Source organism: Schistocerca cancellata, chromosome 8 (genome assembly GCF_023864275.1).
Source record: "Schistocerca cancellata isolate TAMUIC-IGC-003103 chromosome 8, iqSchCanc2.1, whole genome shotgun sequence".
Classification (NCBI taxonomy): domain Eukaryota; kingdom Metazoa; phylum Arthropoda; class Insecta; order Orthoptera; family Acrididae; genus Schistocerca; species Schistocerca cancellata.
The window spans coordinates 358,943,957-358,966,204 of NC_064633.1; the positions used below are offsets into that span (position 1 = coordinate 358,943,957).

At 40.8% G+C, this 22,248-nt stretch overlaps 1 protein-coding gene across 1 annotated transcript in view; it reads left to right on the top strand.

Moving 5' to 3' along the window:
* The first annotated feature begins 573 nt into the window (after positions 1 to 573).
* Positions 574 to 22,248, top strand: part of LOC126094653 (cytochrome P450 4C1-like) — a 128,365-nt gene continuing 106,690 nt past the window's right edge. The window contains exon 1 of the mRNA XM_049909151.1: positions 574 to 824. Within this exon, the coding sequence (XP_049765108.1) occupies positions 659 to 824 (166 nt within the window). The 5' untranslated portion in view covers positions 574 to 658. The remainder of the gene's footprint in view (positions 825 to 22,248) is intronic.

The window sequence follows — 22,248 nt, forward strand, 5'->3', positions numbered from 1 at the left end:
GAGGAGTAGCAACGTATTAAAAACTTTACAAGAGAGAGAAAAGGGTTAAAAGTTGTTGTACAGGAAACAGTGAGAGAGAGAGAGAGAGAGAGAGAGAGAGAGAGAGAGAGTAAGAGGGGGGGAGGCAGGAGGAGGACGTCAGGGCTGATCACACTTTGGTAAGTAACCATTTCACGTGAATTTCTGATAAGTGTGGGATAAGTGATGGAATGCCATAATGACGGACTGTGTTCATACGCGCTGCTCAGAGTTTAAGTACCGATCAAATACGTAGTTGACAGCGCAACGCTAATATATTTCACGTCCTTCACTGCTGATCACTGAAGTTTGTTCTAATCAACGCTTTCAGTCGTGAAAATGGAATTACCGCGAACAGACCGCAAAATTCGTCAGAAGTGAATAGTGCTGGTGCACGAGACGCGTTAATGAATTCACTTGGGACCACTCCAGAGGGAAATACCTACGTAACCAGATAAGAATCCGTTTAAGCGCTGCTGTGCTCAAAGAGACGTGCTCCTATCAGCGAAGTTAAATCACGAATCTGCGTCTATCGCCTGCGTATCGCTGCCTTGGAAGGACAGGCGGCGTCAGTAGTCCGTCCAGTTCAGCACGGGCCAGAGAGCCGCCAACACAGTGTGTTACCACAGCTGCTGGCAGGATGCTGGGAGTGTCGGCGTTGTTGCTGGCTGCCCTGGTGGTCGCTGTGACGGCCATCTTCATCTCCAGGATGTGGCGCGTCTGGACGGAGATCGACAAGCTGCCGGGAGAGATGGCTCTCCCGCTCCTCGGAAACACCTACCGGGTCTTCTTCTTGCAGCGCGAAGGTAAGCCGGCTCGGATCCAGCTCTCACAGAACCTGGACTTAAAGATGTCAATATTTCACCACATTAACAAGTGTAAATACTCCATGCTACCTGAGAGAACTTGGACGGTACTCCTAATCCAGTTACCGAGAAATAGGCCGGCCGGAGTGAGCGAGCGGTTCTAGGCGATTCAGTCCGGAACCGCGCGACCTCTACGGTCGCAGGTTAGAATCCTGATTCGGGCATGGATGTGTGTGATGTCCTTGAGTTAGTTAGGTTTAAGTAGTTCTAAGTTCTAGGGGACTGATGACCTCAGATGTTAAGTCCCATAGTGCTCAGGGCCATTTGAACCATTTTTACCAAGAAAAAATAAATAATTCATGTAACCACCAGCGGAGAAACGCTCCTTTCGGAGTACAAAAATGCAAATACGTTCCTGTTTATTTTCATGCTGAGAGAGATGAAGACAGCTGCAGTGGAAAAGAGACGAAAAAGTAACATATATTGGAAGGTAGTAGACAGTGGTTGTGTAATAGAAAGAGCGAAGGAGACAATGACAGTGCGAGAGAAAGAGAGGGACGCAGTGACAGGGGAACATAGTTGGCAGTGACAGAACAGTGCTAGGAAAAGAATGAAGCAGACACTGCCACGGGGTGGGGGGCAAAGAAATAAAGAGAAAGAGAGAGTGACGGCCAGTGATAAAGAGAGAAAGAGTGTATGACAATGACAACGAGTAAGAGATATATAGTGACAGTGAGAAGAGGTAGTAGCAGCAGGAAGGAAGAAATAAGATATTAGCAATAACAGAGGGCAAGAGGGAGACTGTGACACTAAGAAGAGACTGTAACGGTACGGCAGAACGATGGGGATTGTCGCTATGACACAGGAGACAATGAAAGAGTGACACATAAGATATAATAGCAGTGAGTTCAGCTTAATGAATGAGTTCGAAACGGCAACAAGTAGTAGATGGGTATGAGCGACTTATAGCGATGAACTAGAGGGTGTGAAGGAGTTACACTTAACGAACTTGTGGAAGTTTGATGATAGCTGCATGTTAAGAAAAGCGCGAGCATGTTCAAATGCCAAAATTTTTGGGACCATTTTTAAGGGTGCTGTGGAAGGAAGAATGAGGCAGCTGGTATTCCACTTTTCAATCAGAATCTTTTAAATAAACCAGGACATATTCGCAGATTTTGTGTTCTGATAAGAGGATTTTTCCGTTGGTTCTCTCCCTTTCCCTGTTGCAGCTGGGCATGTAACTCATATGAAAATAAATGTATTGATCAGTAAAATTTACAGTTTACGCATGAGAAACTGAAGTAACGCAAAACTAATTTTACATTTCAGACCGGATTTTATGTAAACAAAAAATTGCACGTGCTTCAGTAGAAGAACATGGGGTTCCCCGATGATAACGGAGGCACTTTACTGCATATTTCCCGGTGCTAAGCCGCTTTATATACTACATTTTCGTCTCACACTGTATTTTAAGTGTGTATTTTACTCGTAAATGTAGGGTAACTTTGAACCCCTGTCATGGAAACGGATATATATATATATATACAGGGTGTTTCAAAAATGACCGGTATATTTGAAACGGCAATAAAAACTAAACGAGCAGCGATAGAAATACACCGTTTGTTGCAATATGCTTGGGACAACAGTACATTTTCAGGCGGACAAACTTTCGAAATTACAGTAGTTACAATTTTCAACAACAGATGGCGCTGCAAGTGATGTGAAAGATATAGAAGACAACGCAGTCTGTGGGTGCGCCATTCTGTACGTCGTCTTTCTGCTGTAAGCGTGTGCTGTTCACAACGTGCAAGTGTGCTGTGGACAACATGGTTTATTCCTTAGAGCAGAGGATTTTTCTGGTGTTGGAATTCCACCGCCTAGAACACAGTGTTGTTTCAACACGACGAAGTTTTCAACGGAGGTTTAATGTAACCAAAGGACCGAAAAGCGATACAATAAAGGATCTGTTTGAAAAATTTCAACGGACTGGGAACGTGACGGATGAACGTGCTGGAAAGGTAGGGCGACCGCGTACGGCAACCACAGAGGGCAACGCGCAGATAGTGCAGCAGGTGATCGAACAGCGGCCTCGGGTTTCCGTTCGCCGTGTTGCAGCTGCGGTCCAAATGACGCCAACGTCCACGTATCGTCTCATGCGCCAGAGTTTACACCTCTATCCATACAAAATTCAAACGCGGCAACCCCTCAGCGCCGCTACCATTGCTGCACGAGAGACATTCGCTAACGATATAGTGCACAGGATTGATGACGGCGATATGCATGTGGGCAGCATTTGGTTTACTGACGAAGCTTATTTTTACCTGGACGGCTTCGTCAATAAACAGAACTGGCGCATATGGGGAACCGAAAAGCCCCATGTTGCAGTCCCATCGTCCCTGCATCCTCAAAAAGTACTGGTTTGGGCCGCCATTTCTTCCAAAGGAATCATTGGCCCATTTTTCAGATCCGAAACGATTACTGCATCACGCTATCTGGACATTCTTCGTGAATTTGTGGCGGTACAAACTGCCTTAGACGACACTGCGAACACCTCGTGGTTTATGCAAGATGGTGCCCGGCCACATCGCACGGCCGACGTCTTTAATTTCCTGAATGAATATTTCGATGATCATGTGATTGCTTTGGGCTATCCGAAACATACAGGAGGCGGCGTGGATTGGCCTCCCTATTCGCCAGACATGAACCCCTGTGACTTATTTCTGTGGGGACACTTGAAAGACCAGGTGTACCGCCAGAATCCAGAAACAATTGAACAGCTGAAGCAGTACATCTCATCTGCATGTGAAGCCATTCCGCCAGACACGTTGTCAAAGGTTTCGGGTAATTTCATTCAGAGACTACGCCATATTATTGCTACGCATGGTGGATATGTGGAAAATATCGTACTATAGAGTTTCCCAGACCGCAGCGCCATCTGTTGTTGACAATTGTAACTACTGTAATTTCGAAAGTTTGTCTGCCTGAAAATGTGCTGTTGTCCCAAGCATATTGCAACAAACGGTGTATTTCTATCGCTGCTCGTTTAGTTTTTATTGCCGTTTCAAATATACCGGTCATTTTTGAAACACCCTGTATATATATATATGAAGAAAATTTTCTGTTATTAGAAATTGGGATCTTTGGGATATATCCTGCGAATTTCAGCCATTTGCTGTCCATAGCCGTCTTGGAATCCCCGGCTGGGTTTTCGTCCCTTGGTGACAGCGAAAGTGCAGTTAAAAAACTTTTTTTGCGGTTTTCAGAGGAACCGCTCATGAACGAATCGTGCTTCCATAAGTCTCCTCAGGTCCATCGCAGACCACATCGAATGCAAAGAGAACCAACCGATTTGCTCCATTTGCCGAAATAGGGGGAATTTTGTAATATTCGTATTTTGACGCTGTACTGTAGTGTGTAAAGCTATCCCATCAAATAAATTTCATTCCTTATAGAAGATCCTGGTAGTTGGAGATACTAACAAGTAACTGATTTGGAATTAAATTGTCCCTACCCGTTCTGGTGGTTCGTTGTTTGTGTAATGTGTCATAGCATATACAAATGTTTTGTATCGTGAACGCGTCGTAATTGGGAGGACGGTAACCGTTTGGGTTTCCGTCAGTCTCATTTTGTTGATACAGGGTAAACCGCACTCTGCGTCTCGAGCGTAACGTAGAGGCCGCGTCATCGCTTGCATCACCGAACTGACGTCACTGTGTAGTACGTAACGCACCAACAGAACTTTACGTGCAGCTGCGAGAGATAACTCGCACCGCGGCTGTTACTGTGGTTTTCCTCATACTCATTATTACTGTTTGTCATAAAGTTAAACATTTGAAGCTCTTCGTGTTTTAACAGGTTTCCTTCCAAGAAAACGGAAGAAAAAGTGGGCTTTGCCCACGCAGCACTGCTTTATGAGGTTTTGTGACAACTATTACCACATTACCTTTCTCAAAATAAGTACTTCCATTGGGTACAGGACGATGATAAATACTGCAAGTCTCAGCTGCCAGATCTGCCTTTGATGCGTCATTCCCAACCTGTTTCCTCACTACGTTTAATTCTTTCTCTATGTTTCCTATCTGGTGATTAAAATGAGGTTGAACATTCTCTTGCAATTTAGGCAAATCTTCGCAAAATTTCTTTGTGTAGCTCCTAATTAGTCTTTGACCACCTGTGCGAAAGCGTTCCGTTTGGAATACACTTCAGTAATCGTTTTCTGAACTACTTAATTTAATGCTGTTTCTAGACTTTCTGTAATCTGATCATCCGTTTCCTTTAAAAACTCATCTGCTCTCTTTTTGTGATAATTGGAGTGATGTACTTGGGTTACTACCTGCTGAAGGGTGGACTTGTTCTAGTTCCAAAATATCTCTAATGGTGGTTTTCAAGCGTGAGATCTCGTTGGTTATTATTTCTACATCAGCTCGCAACTCGTTAGTCACGTGACTAGGAACCTCGGTTTTTAAATGCTCAGTCTGGTTTTTGACCTGGTCAGTTCTTTGCGCGACCTGATAAGATAAGCTATCTTGCTGTTGTTTCATAGAGGCCATGTCATCATCATAGTCTCTAGGTTTTGTAAAATTAACGTAATAGGGTCTGTTGCAACACTAAGAGATTTATAGATAGTCTAGTCTATACCCGGTGACGTAATTTCACTCGTCGCAGCTATCATGTTATTCAAATTTTTTCACTCTCTTTTCCCTGATTATGCTCAGTTTCTGAAATGAAGAAGCCGTTATTCTGAACTGCTGTCGAGTTATCACCGTACTAACGTACAGTACAGTTTGTCGAATCTATTATTTATCGTAATGCAATATCTGTGTGGACAGTCCACAGATGCTATTTGCGCATCGCACATCATCACAGATAAACAAACTTTCATTGTTTTTAAGACAATTGCAGTTCAGAACCTCACGCTACACGCCCTTAGGGGTACACGCCAACGTAGTTGGAAATTTGTGGTAAGTTCTTATGGGACCAAACTGCTGAGGTCATCGGTCTCTAGGCTTACACACTACTTAATCTAACTTAAAGTAACTTACGGTAAGGACAACACACACACCCATGCCGAAGCCTACATAGCTCCGTCATCTTGTGACTCTTTTACAAAAAGTACAATAATTACACAATAATAATCAAGTTCTCAAATTACTAAGCCTCATATAAACGAATTTTACATCTACAGGAAGCAGAACGTGCGGAGTGTGTGGTGTATTGTGTTACCTTGTGTTGTAGCCGCTACCAATGATGTCTTCACGAGAATTTATTAATTGTATTATTTCCTTGTTTTGTATTCTTCCTTTAGTTTCGTCTCAAATTTCCTATAAATTTAGTTCTTTTTTATATTTTCATGACCTTTTTAGTATTAATACGTATGTCTTGTAGAGTTATTAGGGTTATCTGTTTTTTTTGTTTTTTTGTTTTTTTTGTTTTTAGACCTACGAGTGGTCGCCATTTCAACTGTACTGGAGAGTTAAACTGACGATGAACTGAAAATCTTTAAACTCGCAAGAAATTTTGTATGTTTCGGAAAAATTGGCAAGGTTTCTAATTTTTCGCGATCGGCTCAGATTTGAACATCTCAACAATATTGTTCGGTCCAGCAAATAATAATTACTACAGTTCTTAGCTATCTCGGTGAGACAGCCGCAATGGAGGCTAAGTAAACTTCAGCCAAACCGGCTATTACCGTTCATACTGGAAGATACGACCGCATATTTTTACAAAACATGTTAATAACATTTAAAGGGAGACATTAGTATAAAAGAAAGACCATAACACAATAAACTATCATTAATATGTACGTCTTCGCAGTACAAGTCAAGGAGGAGGAAAGCTGAAGAGGAAAGTGACATGTGAAAGATGTCGGACGAAAGATGAATATATGTTTTACAAAGATCGTCCTTCAAATGGCTCTGAGTACTATGGGACTTAACTTCTGAGGTCATCAGTCCTCTAGAACTTAGAACTACTTAAACCTAACTAACATCATCCATGCACGAGGCAGGACTCGAACCTACGATTGTAGCGGTCGCGCGGTTCCAGACTGTAGCGCCTAGAACCGTTCGGCCACCCCTGGAAGATTAACTGACACCGTTTTTACGAATTTACTTTTTAAATCTGTAAGTTCCTTTGTTGTCATAAATAACATATTACACAGTCATTTTGTTATATCAGCTTAAAAAATAAATTTCAGCTGAACACGAAAGGAAAGAAACAATACTATTTTGTCTCTACACAGCGACACTGGGGCCAGACGACAACATTCAAATTTGTGACTCGTCGCCAAGTCAGTATTGCAGAGCTCCTTAATTATTTATCTTCATTAGTGGACTTCTCAAATATCTCTACAATCCTTAATCGATACAATCCTCTGCAGACAGTGAAAAGCAGTCTAAAGATTTACACAGTTCTCATTCACAAGCAAGTGTTCGTTAGTGAGCCACCACTGCTTCACTAAGTGGTGTGGGTAGTGATGATGCCACGCCGCAGCTTGATAGCTTGGTTAATTTAAAAGAGAGAGTATGCTTTAGGATGGCGTTCCTAATCCGATACTAGTAGAAAGGAAATAAATGTAGTAAACAGAATGCATTGTCGCTGTGAAAGTGCTTTTTCCAAAAAAGAAGCCGCCAAGTTTGCATTGTACGCGACCTCACCTACTGAAAGCAGGAAATGAATGGATAATTACATCTTTTGAATAACTATCGGGGAAGCTACAGGTTGCATCCCAACTGTGACGACACTTGAATATCGTGCGATGGTCTTCTAACAGACTTCTGTTGAACTAATCATTATTCACTTTACCTGCATTGAAACAAGTGTTCAGATCAGGCCATCAGGATCTTTACTACACAAAGTTTCCAGATCTGGTATCATCTGCTAAAATGCCAGCGACGTTTTTCGACGATATCGGAACTGTATTCATACAGAGCGAGGAAAAGTAGTCTTCTCCTATGAGCTACTGTGCAGCTTCACATTACAGACGGATATAGGTGTATCAGGCGAGAAATTCTGAGAAAAAATCTTTTGTTAGTATTTCTACACGAACATTAGTCGTTATTTAGGAAGTGGCATTCACTTTGGCCGTTAATCCCCTCGAAGGTATTCAACATCTGTTTATTTAAGAAGCTATCCGCAGAGACTACTATCACAGACGTTAAATCTTCCAGCTCTCTACCAACGGCTCCTCTACGGCAACGAACGATTAATAAACAAGCAAACACCGTCTGAATCACACCTTTTTGTTTACTGACAACCGGTTTCAACCTGCGCTGCATATCATCTTTAGGTCTGGCACCACAGAGGACAGTTTTTCAACATTCTGTTAAACTAAAAAACAAGGATGTTATTTTCACACAGCGTTGAAAAACTGCACTTTTTGGTGCCATATCTGAAAGTGAACTGCAGCGCAGATTGAAACCTGTTGTCGGTAAAAGAAAAGTTGTGGTCCAGACGGTGTCTACTTATTTATTATTACAAGACGGTTACCGGACCTAAGACATGGCGCTAATTATGAACCAAGGATTACTTAGTAACTTCGTGAAAACAACCTACTTCGCTTGTCACCATTCTCAGATCTTCATCCATGACAATCCACTAGTTGACTACGCCCCGTCTCGCACAGTCCTCGAACGCACAACCACAGCTACCTGCTTCTTACTCCAAGCTTTTATCGCTTGTAAATCTTACCCCAAACGGAACGTAATATGGCCATAACAGTTCTGGATTTCAAACTTGCGTTAAGCGGCTAGATTTCACCTATCGACATCCTAGAAAATACACTCACTCCTTATTTGCAGCCCTGCCCGCTTCTCTTAACACAGAAGCTGCTGTAAAGGGCTTTGAAAAATCTGTGTAATTCTTCTCATGCTCAAACTCAGCAAATGAGCCGTGGCGTAGCCATAAGTAATCACTTATGAAGAGTCAGTACTGCGTGCCTGTGTAGATCCTGTGCAGATATATGGCCGAGATACGTATTCCCACTCCTTGCATGTGACAGCTGGCGTACCGTGTAGTGCATACTGTTATTTAACTTCTGTCTGTATCATTACAAGGATTGTAAAAAAGGTTTACGCGACGCCGTCAAGTAGCAATTGCAGTTCACCATTCGAATTTCAAGTTGATGACATAAATACTTGTTGAAATACAAAAAATTACTTAATGGAATTTTCCATATTAAATAAATATTAGTTTCCTAACGGAATGGTATAACATTTCATACATAACAAAGAAGAAATCTAGCTGAACACGTCCATGATATTATTAAATTAAAGCTTTTCACAACAAAAGCGAAATGTATGAGGATTCCACATATTTCGGGGACCTTTTTTTCCATTTTCAGTCTTGTTTCATTATTAATACAAAGTTTTCATGCTATCCCAATGTGCGCTGGAATGAATGAGGAGTCTGCATGAAGAATTAATCTTGGTACTCTAAATTATTAGGTCTTTACCTAATGTTGCGTAATTTTGTGTTGGATCTTGTATCTTGTATGAAAACCCTTATGTAAAAAATCGGTCGGTATTCATGTCGAGAAAGTAATGCCTTTAAATCAGTCTCTCAGATACGTAAAGGTGCTGTTGGCCTGTCTGGCATTTTTAGCGAATATGTGCAGCTTCATTAACGGCTTACGATTCGTCAAACATGCTAAATATCTAGTTATACGAGAGCAGCTACAACGCTCATTGATCATAGTTGCTCTCACCAAGTCACAGGAGAGCGGGTCCCGCATTCTGGAACCGTTAGGTGGAGTAAGCAGACTAAATTATCGCGCAGCCAGGATCCACTCCTGACCGAGTAACGATGTATCTCCGATGACTCTGAGAATATTGTGGAACGGTGTTGGACAGGATGGTGTAAAGGCAAGTGGAATCCCCAGACCCATGCGAGATACATCGAACGAAGTGGCGCAGCGGTAACACATTGCTGTAGTATGCGGAAAGATGGTGGTACAAACCATCATCTGACCATCCAGATTTAGATTTACGGTAGTTCCCTCGAACCGCTTGAAACAAATGGCGGGATGGTTAAACTGGAGGGTTCATAGCGCCTATCTGTCCCCTACCAGTCCCTTTAACTTGAATTCTGTCTCTAACGTCTCGTTGTTGATGGGACGCTAATTCTACTCCTCTGTCCATTCTTCCCAACACAAAATGGATCACCCAATATGAGTTAATACCCACAATCAACGTACAGTTTGCATAAGGTACTGATTTCCTTCCTCGAATTCTTAATATCGCCTATACGCGATCTTCGTGCCTCTTTACGTGGAGAAATCTTACGATGATGGCATTTTGGTCTCTTGTTCGTCCCAGACACACGCACTTCCAGGGTCTGCCCCAACGCATTCTTAGTACCCAGATGGCCATTATCAACAACATGATCAACCTACCATCTACGAAAGTTCCATATTCATTGTATATATTTATAAACCACCACGCCTAGACAGTATTCCGGATAATCCAGAAACTTCTGCAGTACTACTTCAAACAGTTCAACTCTTGAGCTCTTATATCCTCACAAAAATCTAACCAGATCCTAAGCGCTAATAAGTAATCGTGGTACACGGCGCTTACGAATCCATGACTTCGATTTTCAGATATATAGCCATCACAATCTACTGGCTAAAACATTAAAATACTTTTGGCTATCTCTGCATGCCACTCCAAACTGAACCCACTTCTTTAAAGCATCCAGCACAATAAAATAATAACCAGCCAAATTTAGAATTGCATTCCTACACCATCCATTATGCGTGCCATCAGCAGCCATTCCATCGTTATATTCCGCAACGTGCAATCAATATATACAATCCAAAGACGCTACAAATCCCTCCAAATCCTTGAGCACCTCAGAACATGCCGCCTTCCGCAATTCTGTAACTTCCAAAACTCCATCGAACGCATTTAAAAGTCCTATGTCTTCTACTAACTCAGTACTGCTCAGACCCCTTTCTTTCTCCTTCTCGTCCACCTCTGGTATTCTTGCAGCATCAACAACAAACCATATAGCCTTACGAATAATACCTGCAACATCTCGTAACGAAGTATCACCCACATCTCACCCCCAGATCACTAAATTTGTCCAGTTATCCAATAGTTCTATTACATCTAGCAGACTCTTCCCCCTTACAAAGCTAACCGTAATGCCTCTCATTTCCCCTACTCCAGTAACCATGTCTGACGTAGATTCTCAACTACTCTATCACTATTTTCCAACACTCAAAATCTTCCAAGCATACAACGCCAACACTCTTCAGCACGTATCACCAGTCACACCGGTCACTTCTCCGAAATGTCTATCATTACACTAAACGATTCACACAAAATCAATAATATTACCAACTACCATCACCGAGTGAGGTGGCGCAATGGTTAGCACACTGGACTCGCATTCGGGAGGACGACGGTTCAATCCCACGTCCGGCCATCCTGATTTAGGTTTTCCGTGATTTCCCTAAATCGCTCCAGGCAAATTCCGGGATGGTTCCTTTGAAAGGGCGCGGCCGACTTCCTTCTCCATCCTTCCCTAATCCGATGAGACCGATGACCTCGCAGTTTGGTCTCTTCCCCCAAACAACCCAACCCAACTAACATCATTTTTCAATGTTTACCACGTATTTAAATATGGTATGTTGCTTTAAAGTAAACGCAGTTCTGAGTTCAACAGAGTAAGCTACAGAGGTAGGTATTAAATAGGTGCATACTTAATGTTCCGCTCCATATACCATGGACCTTTCCATCGGAGGGATGGCTTGCGTGCCTCAGCGATACAGATAGTAGTACCGTAGGTACATCCACAACGGAAGGCTATCTGTTGAGAGGCTAGACAAACGTGTGGCTCCCGAAGAGGAGCAGCAGCCTTTTCGGTAGTTGCAGGGCCAACATTGTAGATTATTTACTGATTTGGCCTTGCAACATCAACAACATGTGGTAGTACTGTGAACGGTTGAAAGCAAAGGGAAACTGCAACCATAATTTTTACCGAGGACATGCAGCTCTACTGTATGGTTAAATAATGATGGCGTCCTCTTGGGTAAAATATAGCGTAGGTAAAATATTCCCCGATTCGAATCTCTTGGCGATGACTACTGAGGATGATGTCGTTACCAGCAGAAACAAAATTAGCATTCTATGGATCGGAACGTGGCTTGTTAGATCCCTTAATCGCGCAGATAGGCTTGAAAATTTCAGTTGGGAAATGGATAGACTGAAGCTGGATATAGTGGGAATTTTCAGTTCGATGGTGGGAGAAACGGGATTTGTCGCCAGGTGACTACAGGGTTATAAGTAGGAAAGCAAATAGGAATAATGAAGAAGTAGGTTTAATAATGAATACGATAATGGGAAAGCGGGAAAGCTACTATGAACAGCTATAGTGAACGCATTATCTCAACCAAGATACACACGAAGCCCACGCCCACCGCAGCGGCACTAGTATGCATGGCAACTAGCTCCGCACTTGATGAGGAGACCGAAGGAAAGTGTGATGAGATAGAGAAATTATTCAGGTAGTTAAACGAGACGAAAATTTAATAGTGATGGGGGACTGGAATTCGATAGTAGGAAAAGAAAAATAAAGAAAAATAGTAGGTGAATATGGACTGGAGGAAAGGAATGAAACACGAAGCCGCCTGATAGAATTTTGCACTGAACATAATTTAATGGTCGCTAACACTTGGTCTAAGAACTATAAAACAAGGTTGTATACGTGGAAGAGACCTGAAGGTACCGGAAGGTTACAGATAGAGATTTATGAACCTGATTTTAAATTGTAAGACATTTCCAGGGGGAGATGAGGACTCTGACCACAATTTACTGGTTATGAACTTTAGGTTAAAACTGAAGAAATTGGAAAGAAGTAAAAATTTAAGGAGATGGGACTTGGATAGACTGAAAGAACCAGAGGCTGTCGAGAGCTTCAGAGGGAACATTATATAACGGTTGACTAGAACCTGTGAAAGGAAAACTGCAGATGAATAATGGTTAACATTAAGAGATGAAATAGTGTAGGCAGCAGGGGATCAAATAGGTAAAAAGACAAGGCCTTATAGGAATCCTTGGATAACACAAGAGATATTGAATTTAATTGTTGAACGGCAAAAATTTAAAAATGCAGCTAATGAAATATGCGAAAAGGAATACAAACGATTAAAAAGTGAGACTGACAGGAAATGCAAAATTTCTAAGCAAGAATGGCTAGAGGACTAATGTAAAGATTTAGAAGCATATTTCACTAGGGGAGAGATACCCCTTACAGGAAAATTAAAGAGCCTTTGGGCAGTAGAGGAGCAGCTGTAGGAATCACAAATGGAAAACCAGGTCCAAGCAGAAATGTGAAAGCTGAAAGGAGTGTATAAAGGATCTATACAAGGGAGACGAAATTGAAACCAATATTATAGAAAGGGAAGCGGATGTAAATAAGGATGGTACGGGAGATATGATACTGCGAGAAGAATTTGATAAAGCTCTGAAAGATCTTAGTCGATACAACGTCCCGGTAGTAGACGATATTCCATCAGAATTACCGACAGCGCAAGATGTATAAGACAGGTGAAATACCCTCACACTTCAAGAAGAATGTAGTTATTTCAATTCCGAATAAATCAGTTGTTGTCAGGTGTGTAAATTACCGAACAATCAGTTTAATAAGTCACGTCTGCAGAATACTGACACGAATTCTTTACAGAAGAATGGAAAAACTGTTAGAAGCAGATTTCTGAGATCAGTTTGGATTCCGTGGAAATGTAGGAATAGAAGAGGCAATATTGACACCACGACTTATCTTAGAACATACACTAATGGCCACTAAAATTACTACACCAAGAAGAAATGCAGATGATAAACGGGTATTCATTGGACAAATGTATTATACCAGAACTGACATGTGATTACATTTTCACGCAATTTGGTTGCATAGATCCTGAGAAATCAGTACCCAGAACAACCACCTCTGGCCGTAATAACGGCCTTGATACGCCTGGGGATTGAGTCAAACAGAGCTTGGATGGCGTGTACAGGTACAGCTGCCATGCAGCTTCAACACGATACCACAGTTCATCAAGAGTAGTGACTGACGTATTGTGACGAGCCAGCTGCTCTGCCACCATTGACCAGACGTTTTCAATTGGTGAGACATCTGGAGAGTGTGCTGGCCAGGGCAGCAGTCGAACATTTTCTGTATTCAGAAGGGCCAGTACAAGACATGCAACTTGCGGTCGTGCATTATCCTGCTGAAATGTAGGGTTTCGCAGGGATCGAATGAAGAGTAGAGCCACGGGTCGTAACACATCTGAAACGTTACGTCCACTGTTCAAAGTGCTGTCAATGTGAATAAGAGGTGACCGAGACGTGTAACCAATGGCACCCCATACCATCACGCCGGGTGATACTTCACTATGGCGATGACGAGTACACGCTTCCAATGTGCGTTCACAGAGATGTCACCAAACAGGATGCGACCATCATGATGCTGTAAACAGAACTTGTATTTATCCGAAAAACTGACGTTTTGCCATTCGTGCACCCAGGTTCGTCGTCGAGTACACCATCGCAGGCGCTCCTGTCTGTGATGCAGCGTCAAGGGTAACCGCAGCCATCGTCTCCGAGCTGATAGGCCATGCTGCTGCTAACGTCGACGAACTGTTCATGCAGATTGTTATTGTCTTGCAAACGTGCGCATCTGTTGACTCAGGGATCGAGACGTAGTTGCACGATCCGTTACAGCCATGCGGATAAGACGCCTGTCATATCGACTGCTAGTGATACGAGGCCGTTGGGATCCAGCACGGCGTTCAGTGTTACGCTCCTGAACCCACCGATTCCATATTGTGCTACCAGTCATTGGATCTCGACCATAAACCGCAATCGCGATAGGCTACAATCTGACCTTTATCAAAGTCGGAAACGTGATGGTACGCATTTCTCCTCCTTACACGAGGCATCACAACAACGTTTCACCAGGTAATGCCGGTCACCTGCTGGTTGTGTATGAGAAATCGGTTGGAAACTTTGCTCATGTCAGCACGTTGCAGGTGTCACCACCGGCGCCAAGCTTGTGTGAATGCTCTGAAAAGCTAATCATTTGCATATCACAGCATCTTCTTCCTGTCGATTAAATTTCGCGTCTGTAGCACGTCATCTGCGTCTTGTAGCAATTTTAATGGCCAGTAGTGTAGATTAAGTAAAGGCAAAGATACGTTTCTAGCATTTGTAGACTTAGAGAAAGGTTCTGGAAATGTTGGATGGAGAACACTCTTTGAAGAAATTCTAAGGGTAGCACGAGTAAAATACAGGGAGCGAAACGTTTTCACAACTTTTACAGAAACTGTACGGAAGTTGTAAGAGTCGAGTGGCATGAAAGGGAAGCAGTGGTTGAGAATGGAGTGAGACATAGTTGTAGCCTATTCTCGGTGTTATTCAATATGTACATTGAACAAGCAGTAACGGAAACCACAGAAAAAATTGGAGTAGGAATTAAAGTTCAGCGACAAAAAAATTAAAAAGTTGTGGTTTTCCGATGGCATTGTAATTCTGTCAGAGACAGTAATGGACTTGGAAGAGCAGCTGAATGAAGTGGACAGTGTCTTGAAAAGAGGATGTAAGATGATATTCAACAAAAGCAAAACGAGGACAATGGAATGTAATCGAATTAAATCAGGTGATGTTAAGGGAATTAGAGTAGGATACGAGACAGTTAAATTAGTAGATGGGTTTTGCTATTTGGGCAGCAAAATAACTGATGATGGTCGAAGCAGACAGGATATAAAATGCAGACTGCAATGGCAAAAAAAGCATTTCTGAAAAAGAAAAATTTATTGACGTTGAATATATATTTTCTGAATGTATTTTCCTGAAGTGTAGCCATGTAAGGAAGTAAAACATGGATGATAAACAGCTTAGATAAAAGAAAAATAGAAGGTTTTGGTATGTTTTGCTACAGTAGAATGCTGAAGATTAGATGTGTCGATCACATAAGTAATGAGGAGGTACTGTAAAGATTTGGTGAGAGAAGGAAACTGCGGCGAAACTTGACCAAAAGCAGCGATCGGTCGATATGACACATTCTGAGACATCAAGGGACACCAATTTAGTGTTGGAGGGAAGTGTAGATGGTAAAAATCGTAGAGGGAGACCAAAAGATGAATGCAGTAAGCAGATTGAGAGAGACGTCGGTTGCAGTAGTTATTCGGAGATTAAGAGGCTCGCACGAGATCGAGTAGCATGGAGAGCTGCATAAAACCGGTCTTCGGAGCGAAGACCACAACGACAACAACAACTTAATCTCAGCGGTACAGCTTGCGATTAAAACTGTAATTAATATGTTCATGGGTTGGATAGATAAAACCCGGTTAAGTGTTGTCGATGAACTCTGCTACTCAAAGATAGCGGTGCAGGTAAAACTATCTCACTCTGACACCTAAGGGTGTGGAAAAATTATCGTCGCTCTGCTATGTAAGATTAATATCAAGAACCAGTTTCTCAGCATTGTGAGCTGTCATCAAATGTTTCCTGTTGCTTGGTAATTTTTTCATAGCACGTCATTGCGTATAATACAAGATTATTTCAATACATCGCCGCAAACGTCGGACGAGACAGATCGCACGTGAAAGATTATTTTTATTAAGGAAAATATTCTTTTAACCTGTAGCTTTTGTGTTACGCAAATTGGCCATTGCAAGCGACGTAGTGATCACGTAGTATGTTGTTGTCCTCTTCTAAATTATCGGTGAACATTAGAAATTACTTACATCTGACTTTAAGCATCTAGCAAGGATTACGAGCTGTTTCATCTCCCTGATAAGTAGCTACGAGGCCTATCCGTAAATTAAATTCGAATAGACTATTAAAAATTAACAGTCCCTTGTAGCTTTTTGGCACTTTTATGTGGTTGGAAAAACGGAATTTTGTGCGCAAGTAATAAGCGACTGAACTGCGCTGTGTTATTGCGTTTCCGGCCTGTTACTTAGTACGTTGAATCACTCGCTTTTGTCAACACATTTCATGAGAGTAACGCGAGAAGGTAACATCACAAGTTTATTGTGAGACTCCTGCGATACTTCGAAGGTCAATAAAAAACAAACGGTGCAAGATGATTGCTGAAGAAATTATTCTCCTTCACGAAATTGGTGACCCGGTATTGTAAATCGAATGAAAGAAAAGAGACGTTTTACTGGGATACTTTTCATCATTCTCCCTGTATCTCCGAATTTGGCTCCAACTGGCTTTCATATCTTGTTCAAGATTAAGGCCTCGCTGGCTACTCAGCATTTGACGAGCAATGATGAGCTCAAGGATCCAGTTAACAACTGCCTCAAGCACCAGGTGGCATATTCTTTGATGGAGCAATAAATAAGCTATTCTCGCTGTGTAACTGTATACGGTCTTACGTAAGTATTCAATTTCGAAATTTACTATCTTGTAGTAATAGGCGTGGTTCACTCGGTGCCGTCTACAACCGCACAACAAATCTTCCTTCTAAATTGACGTATTCAAAGATACATTGATTTTAAAATCTTGATATTATTGTGCAGCTGTACGATTTTGTATTACGGCCTGACAATCGGACAACGAAGTAGAAACGAGATTCTTTCATCGTCATGCTCAAGATCAGTACTGTAACTAATAAAATAGCAAAACTGCTATTAAAATTTCAAATCCTAAAATTAATTTCCTGATAAACGTTTATTTATGGGTCGACTACGAGATGGATGGCACTGACAGAATTCAATTACACGCGACTTCATTACCTGTAAAGCAATAATCATACAACTTGTAACGTCCCCTTCGAAAAATTTCTGAATTACTGTGTTGATAAACCTCTTACATTATTTGCTTTTCAGGCAGCTGAGCAAAACTGAACGTACTCAAACATTCACTAAAGTGACACACAATATTTTTTAGCGCAACACAATCTGACTTTCAAAAATCCCTACAAAAGAATGGCCCTGACTAACATTAACCTATACCTTTCACAAATCACTTACCTCACCAAAAATCTTCGTTACTCGAACTACTGCAATACAGTGAGCGCCACTACTGCCAGCTAAATAAAAGATTCAAACTACGGAAGGCACTAACTACTGATAGGCATAGTTAGCAAATGAAAGATTTTAATAGAGAACAAACAATGTATTTACCTCAATAGTCATAATATATATAGCAGTTCATGACATCCAGTCTTACAAATTTCAAAACTCTGCCATCTCTCTCCCCACATCCACCAATGCTGGCGGCTCACCTCCAACTGCGCAACACTATGCGCTGTTAACATCCAGATGCCCAACACTACAATGGCAGACAACAATGCAAACTAGCCACAGACCGCACACAGCACATCCAGTAATTTTCATACAGAGCGCTACGTAACGTTGCCAATAAGAAAACATAAACAGCCTACTTACATAGCCCCCATGCTCCCCACAAAAAATTTTACAAATTGTTTTGGGCAGTGGCCAATACAGATTTGAAAAAATTTTCATAATTACAATAACAAAGAAATCAAATGCACACACTTATTGATACAATGTTGGTCAAAAGCTAAAATTTTCTCACAGTCCATAAAGACAGTCCTGATCATTCATCACAGTAAAATTGTAGTGTTGTTTTTTTTTTCTCAAAGTCTGATCAGTAAAAGAGAATGCACACGGAAGTAGTAGATTTCCATGCAGTCTTGAAGAAGTAGTGTTGTCCTTCCAATGGAAAGACAGTGCTGACTCTTGACATGCAGACAGGTAATGGGCCACAACAGAGCAAACCCACAGCAGATTCAGTCGAAGTTTTGAAGAATATTGGTAGATTAGTCATCACAGAGCAGACCCACTGTAGTTCTGGTAGAGATTGTGGTATTGGTGGGCCACCAGAGGTGCAGACCCACTGCGGTCCTTGTAGAAATAATGGTATTGGTGAGTCAGCAAAGGTGTAGACCCACTGTAGTCCTTGCAGAAATAATGGTATTCGTGGGGCATCAAAGATGCAGACCCACTGTAGTCCTTGTAGAGATGGCCAGCAGCCATCTGTTGTGACTGTGCAGGTGCACAATCACCATTGATGAGTCTTGTGGATAATATAGAAAGTCCATAACCACCACTTGTGCACTCACAAAGTTTTTGGAATTGTCCTTAGAACCAGCAATGCTGTTATCCAGTCCCTTGCTGAATTATTAACACACATGCAAACTCTAACAGTCCCAACTTCTCACATAATGTCCATATACTATGACCAAAAAAAAAAATGTGCAGTGAAATGTAACTTACAAGTTAATTAATTTGATGAACTGGGGTCAATTACAACTTTATAACATAAGAATACAATAAGAAAGGTACAAAATATATCATTAAAGAACGTAACAATACAGATAACATTTGTAGTAATACGGGCTTTAAAAAGGAATCAAACTAACATATACATCAGTGTTACAAGAATTGACATAAATAAATACATAAAAGATCAGAACAACTTTTGAAACATCAACTTTACACATGAGCATTAAAACAAAACAGAATAAATAATGTCTAAGCATCTTTACAAGGTAATTAACATATTATCAGAAAAATTCTACAACATAAATCTTATTAGCTAGACACATACAGACAGAAAAAACACAAATTCACATAGTGTAATAACACAAAAATACAGGACAGGGTTTGTTTTCAGTGTAACATTTGTTACTGCAGTCCAACCCAAAACTTCATTCCATAGATCTTTCGTCTTATTTCAACATTTGTTTCCACCAAAAAAATCCTATTCAAGCATGCTTTCTGTATTTATATGTTCACATATTTTTTACCTCATTATTTATTTTCCATTATCTTACCTCATCATTTATTTCCAAGAAAATCCTACCTAAACCTGTTGTCCCTAAACCCTACTTTTTTTGTTCATGTCCTCTTTCAAAATACTTGTTTGGCCAAACCATTTTCTTATAGATTCTTAATGCATTTCTTCCAATTCATCATAACTTGTTCTCTTATATAGTCTACCCTCTCTTAAGCCAACTTAAATCTACTGAGCTCAGATATATATACCAAAGGACGAGGCAATGCAGCAGCACATAACAAATTAACACAAACAGCAATGACAAAAAATGCCAATTTGCAAAGCAAGCAGCAGTAAATCTAAATTAACAGACAAAATGCAAAATTACAACTAATATGAGCCAATGTGCAGCAACAAGAAAAATAAATCAGTAGCAAAACTGGCTTAAAAGAGTAATGTAAAGTGAAATTTACTAGCACTATACCTCGCAAACAGCAGCAGCAAATGCAATAACTTATATCTAAACATGACATAGCTGAAGCAGAAAAAAATATTACACTAAAGGCAAATGTATATTCACATCGTAATGTTTATGTAATTAAAGTGGTGCACCACAAAAACTAATTCTACAAAAAATTACCAAGTACTTGAAAAGAAAATTATATATGCATTTACTGTTATTAGTCCCTTATTATTGTTCTTGCCATTCCAAGAGATCCTTTTTCAAAGAATGTGGATCAGAAAATAATTATTTAATAGATCTGTTGACAGAATGTGTTCACATTAGCAGATGCATTTAAGTTTATTTTATAGAACCAATGCTGCAACACAGCTGGAAAACAGATATCAAATGAAATAAGCAATTACGCAAACCAAGGCATAAAAACATCATTCAATAGCTATGTGGCATTTCGTAAGTCAGTAGCTCTCAACTCTCATAGAAAGACACTTGTCATAATCAGGTTTGCAGATATAAGAATATTTCCCATCAATGCATAAGCATTTCAGTAAGTAGCACAAAGTACGGTATGTTTCCAAGTAATGAGCATGTCGTAATTGTGATACTTTCTACAATGGAATGTCAATAGCGAGGATAGTGGACTCCTTTTTTCTCCCCCTGTGCCTCTGAAAGGCACACACAATTGGCTTTTTTCCAGGCGACTGTCACGCAGCTGGGTGCCCACGACGCATTACGTGAAGGTGTCACTTAACTTTCTTACCGAAATATTTACGACACCAGTTTGCACTAGAGTGACAGTCTCATATAAAAAATTTCACAGGTCGAGAATTTGCATTGCAAATGTGTAGAAACAAAATCCTATGAATATAATAGTGTGCAAAAAATTTTCGCCTGTATTGTGATACATTCACACATTTACACACATTTCATAACTCTTAAAGTACGATTCTTGGTTTCCAACATCCTTTTTCACAAGTCAGAGTCCCTAACCACTATTCATTACTCCTTACCTTATTACATGTATACATATTCGTCGACACTTCTTCAATATTTCATCATAATTGTTTATCATGAGGTAAGTACACTGACTTGCACAGAACTTTGCTTACGGACGACGATAATTCCGACACTTGGCACATTTTTTACTCTTAAGTCATGACAGAGATTATGTTACAACAAGACGCACAATTTAGCGCTACAGGACATGCATTTGAGTGATTAATTTTGTACTTAAAAATTTATTTTTAAATATTTTAGAATTACAATGATACAAAGGTTTTCCGTGATACATTTCATTCCATTGCTGTAATCTGTAACACCTGAGGGTATAATTACATAAATCCTCAGGGGGGTACACGCCTACTTTGTGTATCATGTGTTTGGCAAGCACAAGGAGCCCTAGCTAATATGGTATTTGCTTATACAACTTTACACATCGGTACGATATTGCTCTAACACATAAATTACACAGCTATCTGATCATTTAACAGAGAAACAAACATTTTTTTACTACATCAGTGAAACATGTTTACGCAATTACACCCAGTCTTACAAATTTCAAAACTCCGCCATCTCTCTCCCCACATCCACCACTGCTGGTGGCTCACCTCCAACTGTGCAACGCTATGCGCTGTTAACATCCAGCTGCCCAACACTACAATGGCAGACAACAATGCAAACTAGCCACAGACTGCACACAGCACATCCAGTGATTTTCATACAGAGCGCTACGTAACGTTGCCAATAAGAAAACATAAACAGCCTACTTACAAACTTCAATATTTCCTACATCGAGTTACTGCTTCACACATAAATATTTTTATCTACTGAATTAGTAATAACCATGATAACTACACCGATCCTTAGGGGAGCAACATTGTTGGAAGAAATTAGTTACAGCTTTTGAACTTTTGAACAAGGTAAATACCCACACAAGCTCTTTTTGACTGAATTATAACGAACCAATAAAGACAAATAGAAAATGAGAGTGTAGTTATAGCCTTTGCTTCTAATAGGCCATCTGAAAGCAGTTACTACAACAGCAGGTATCACCTGATAACATTCCCACCGGGCGTAATGCTGTTTTCCTGCGCCATAGATCAATCAGCAACATGAGTCTTGTCTTCTTACTCTTTCATTGCTATCATACGTAACATCAGCCATTTTCCGATATTGACATGTTAAGTGTATGGGCTTTTTTCAAATCTAT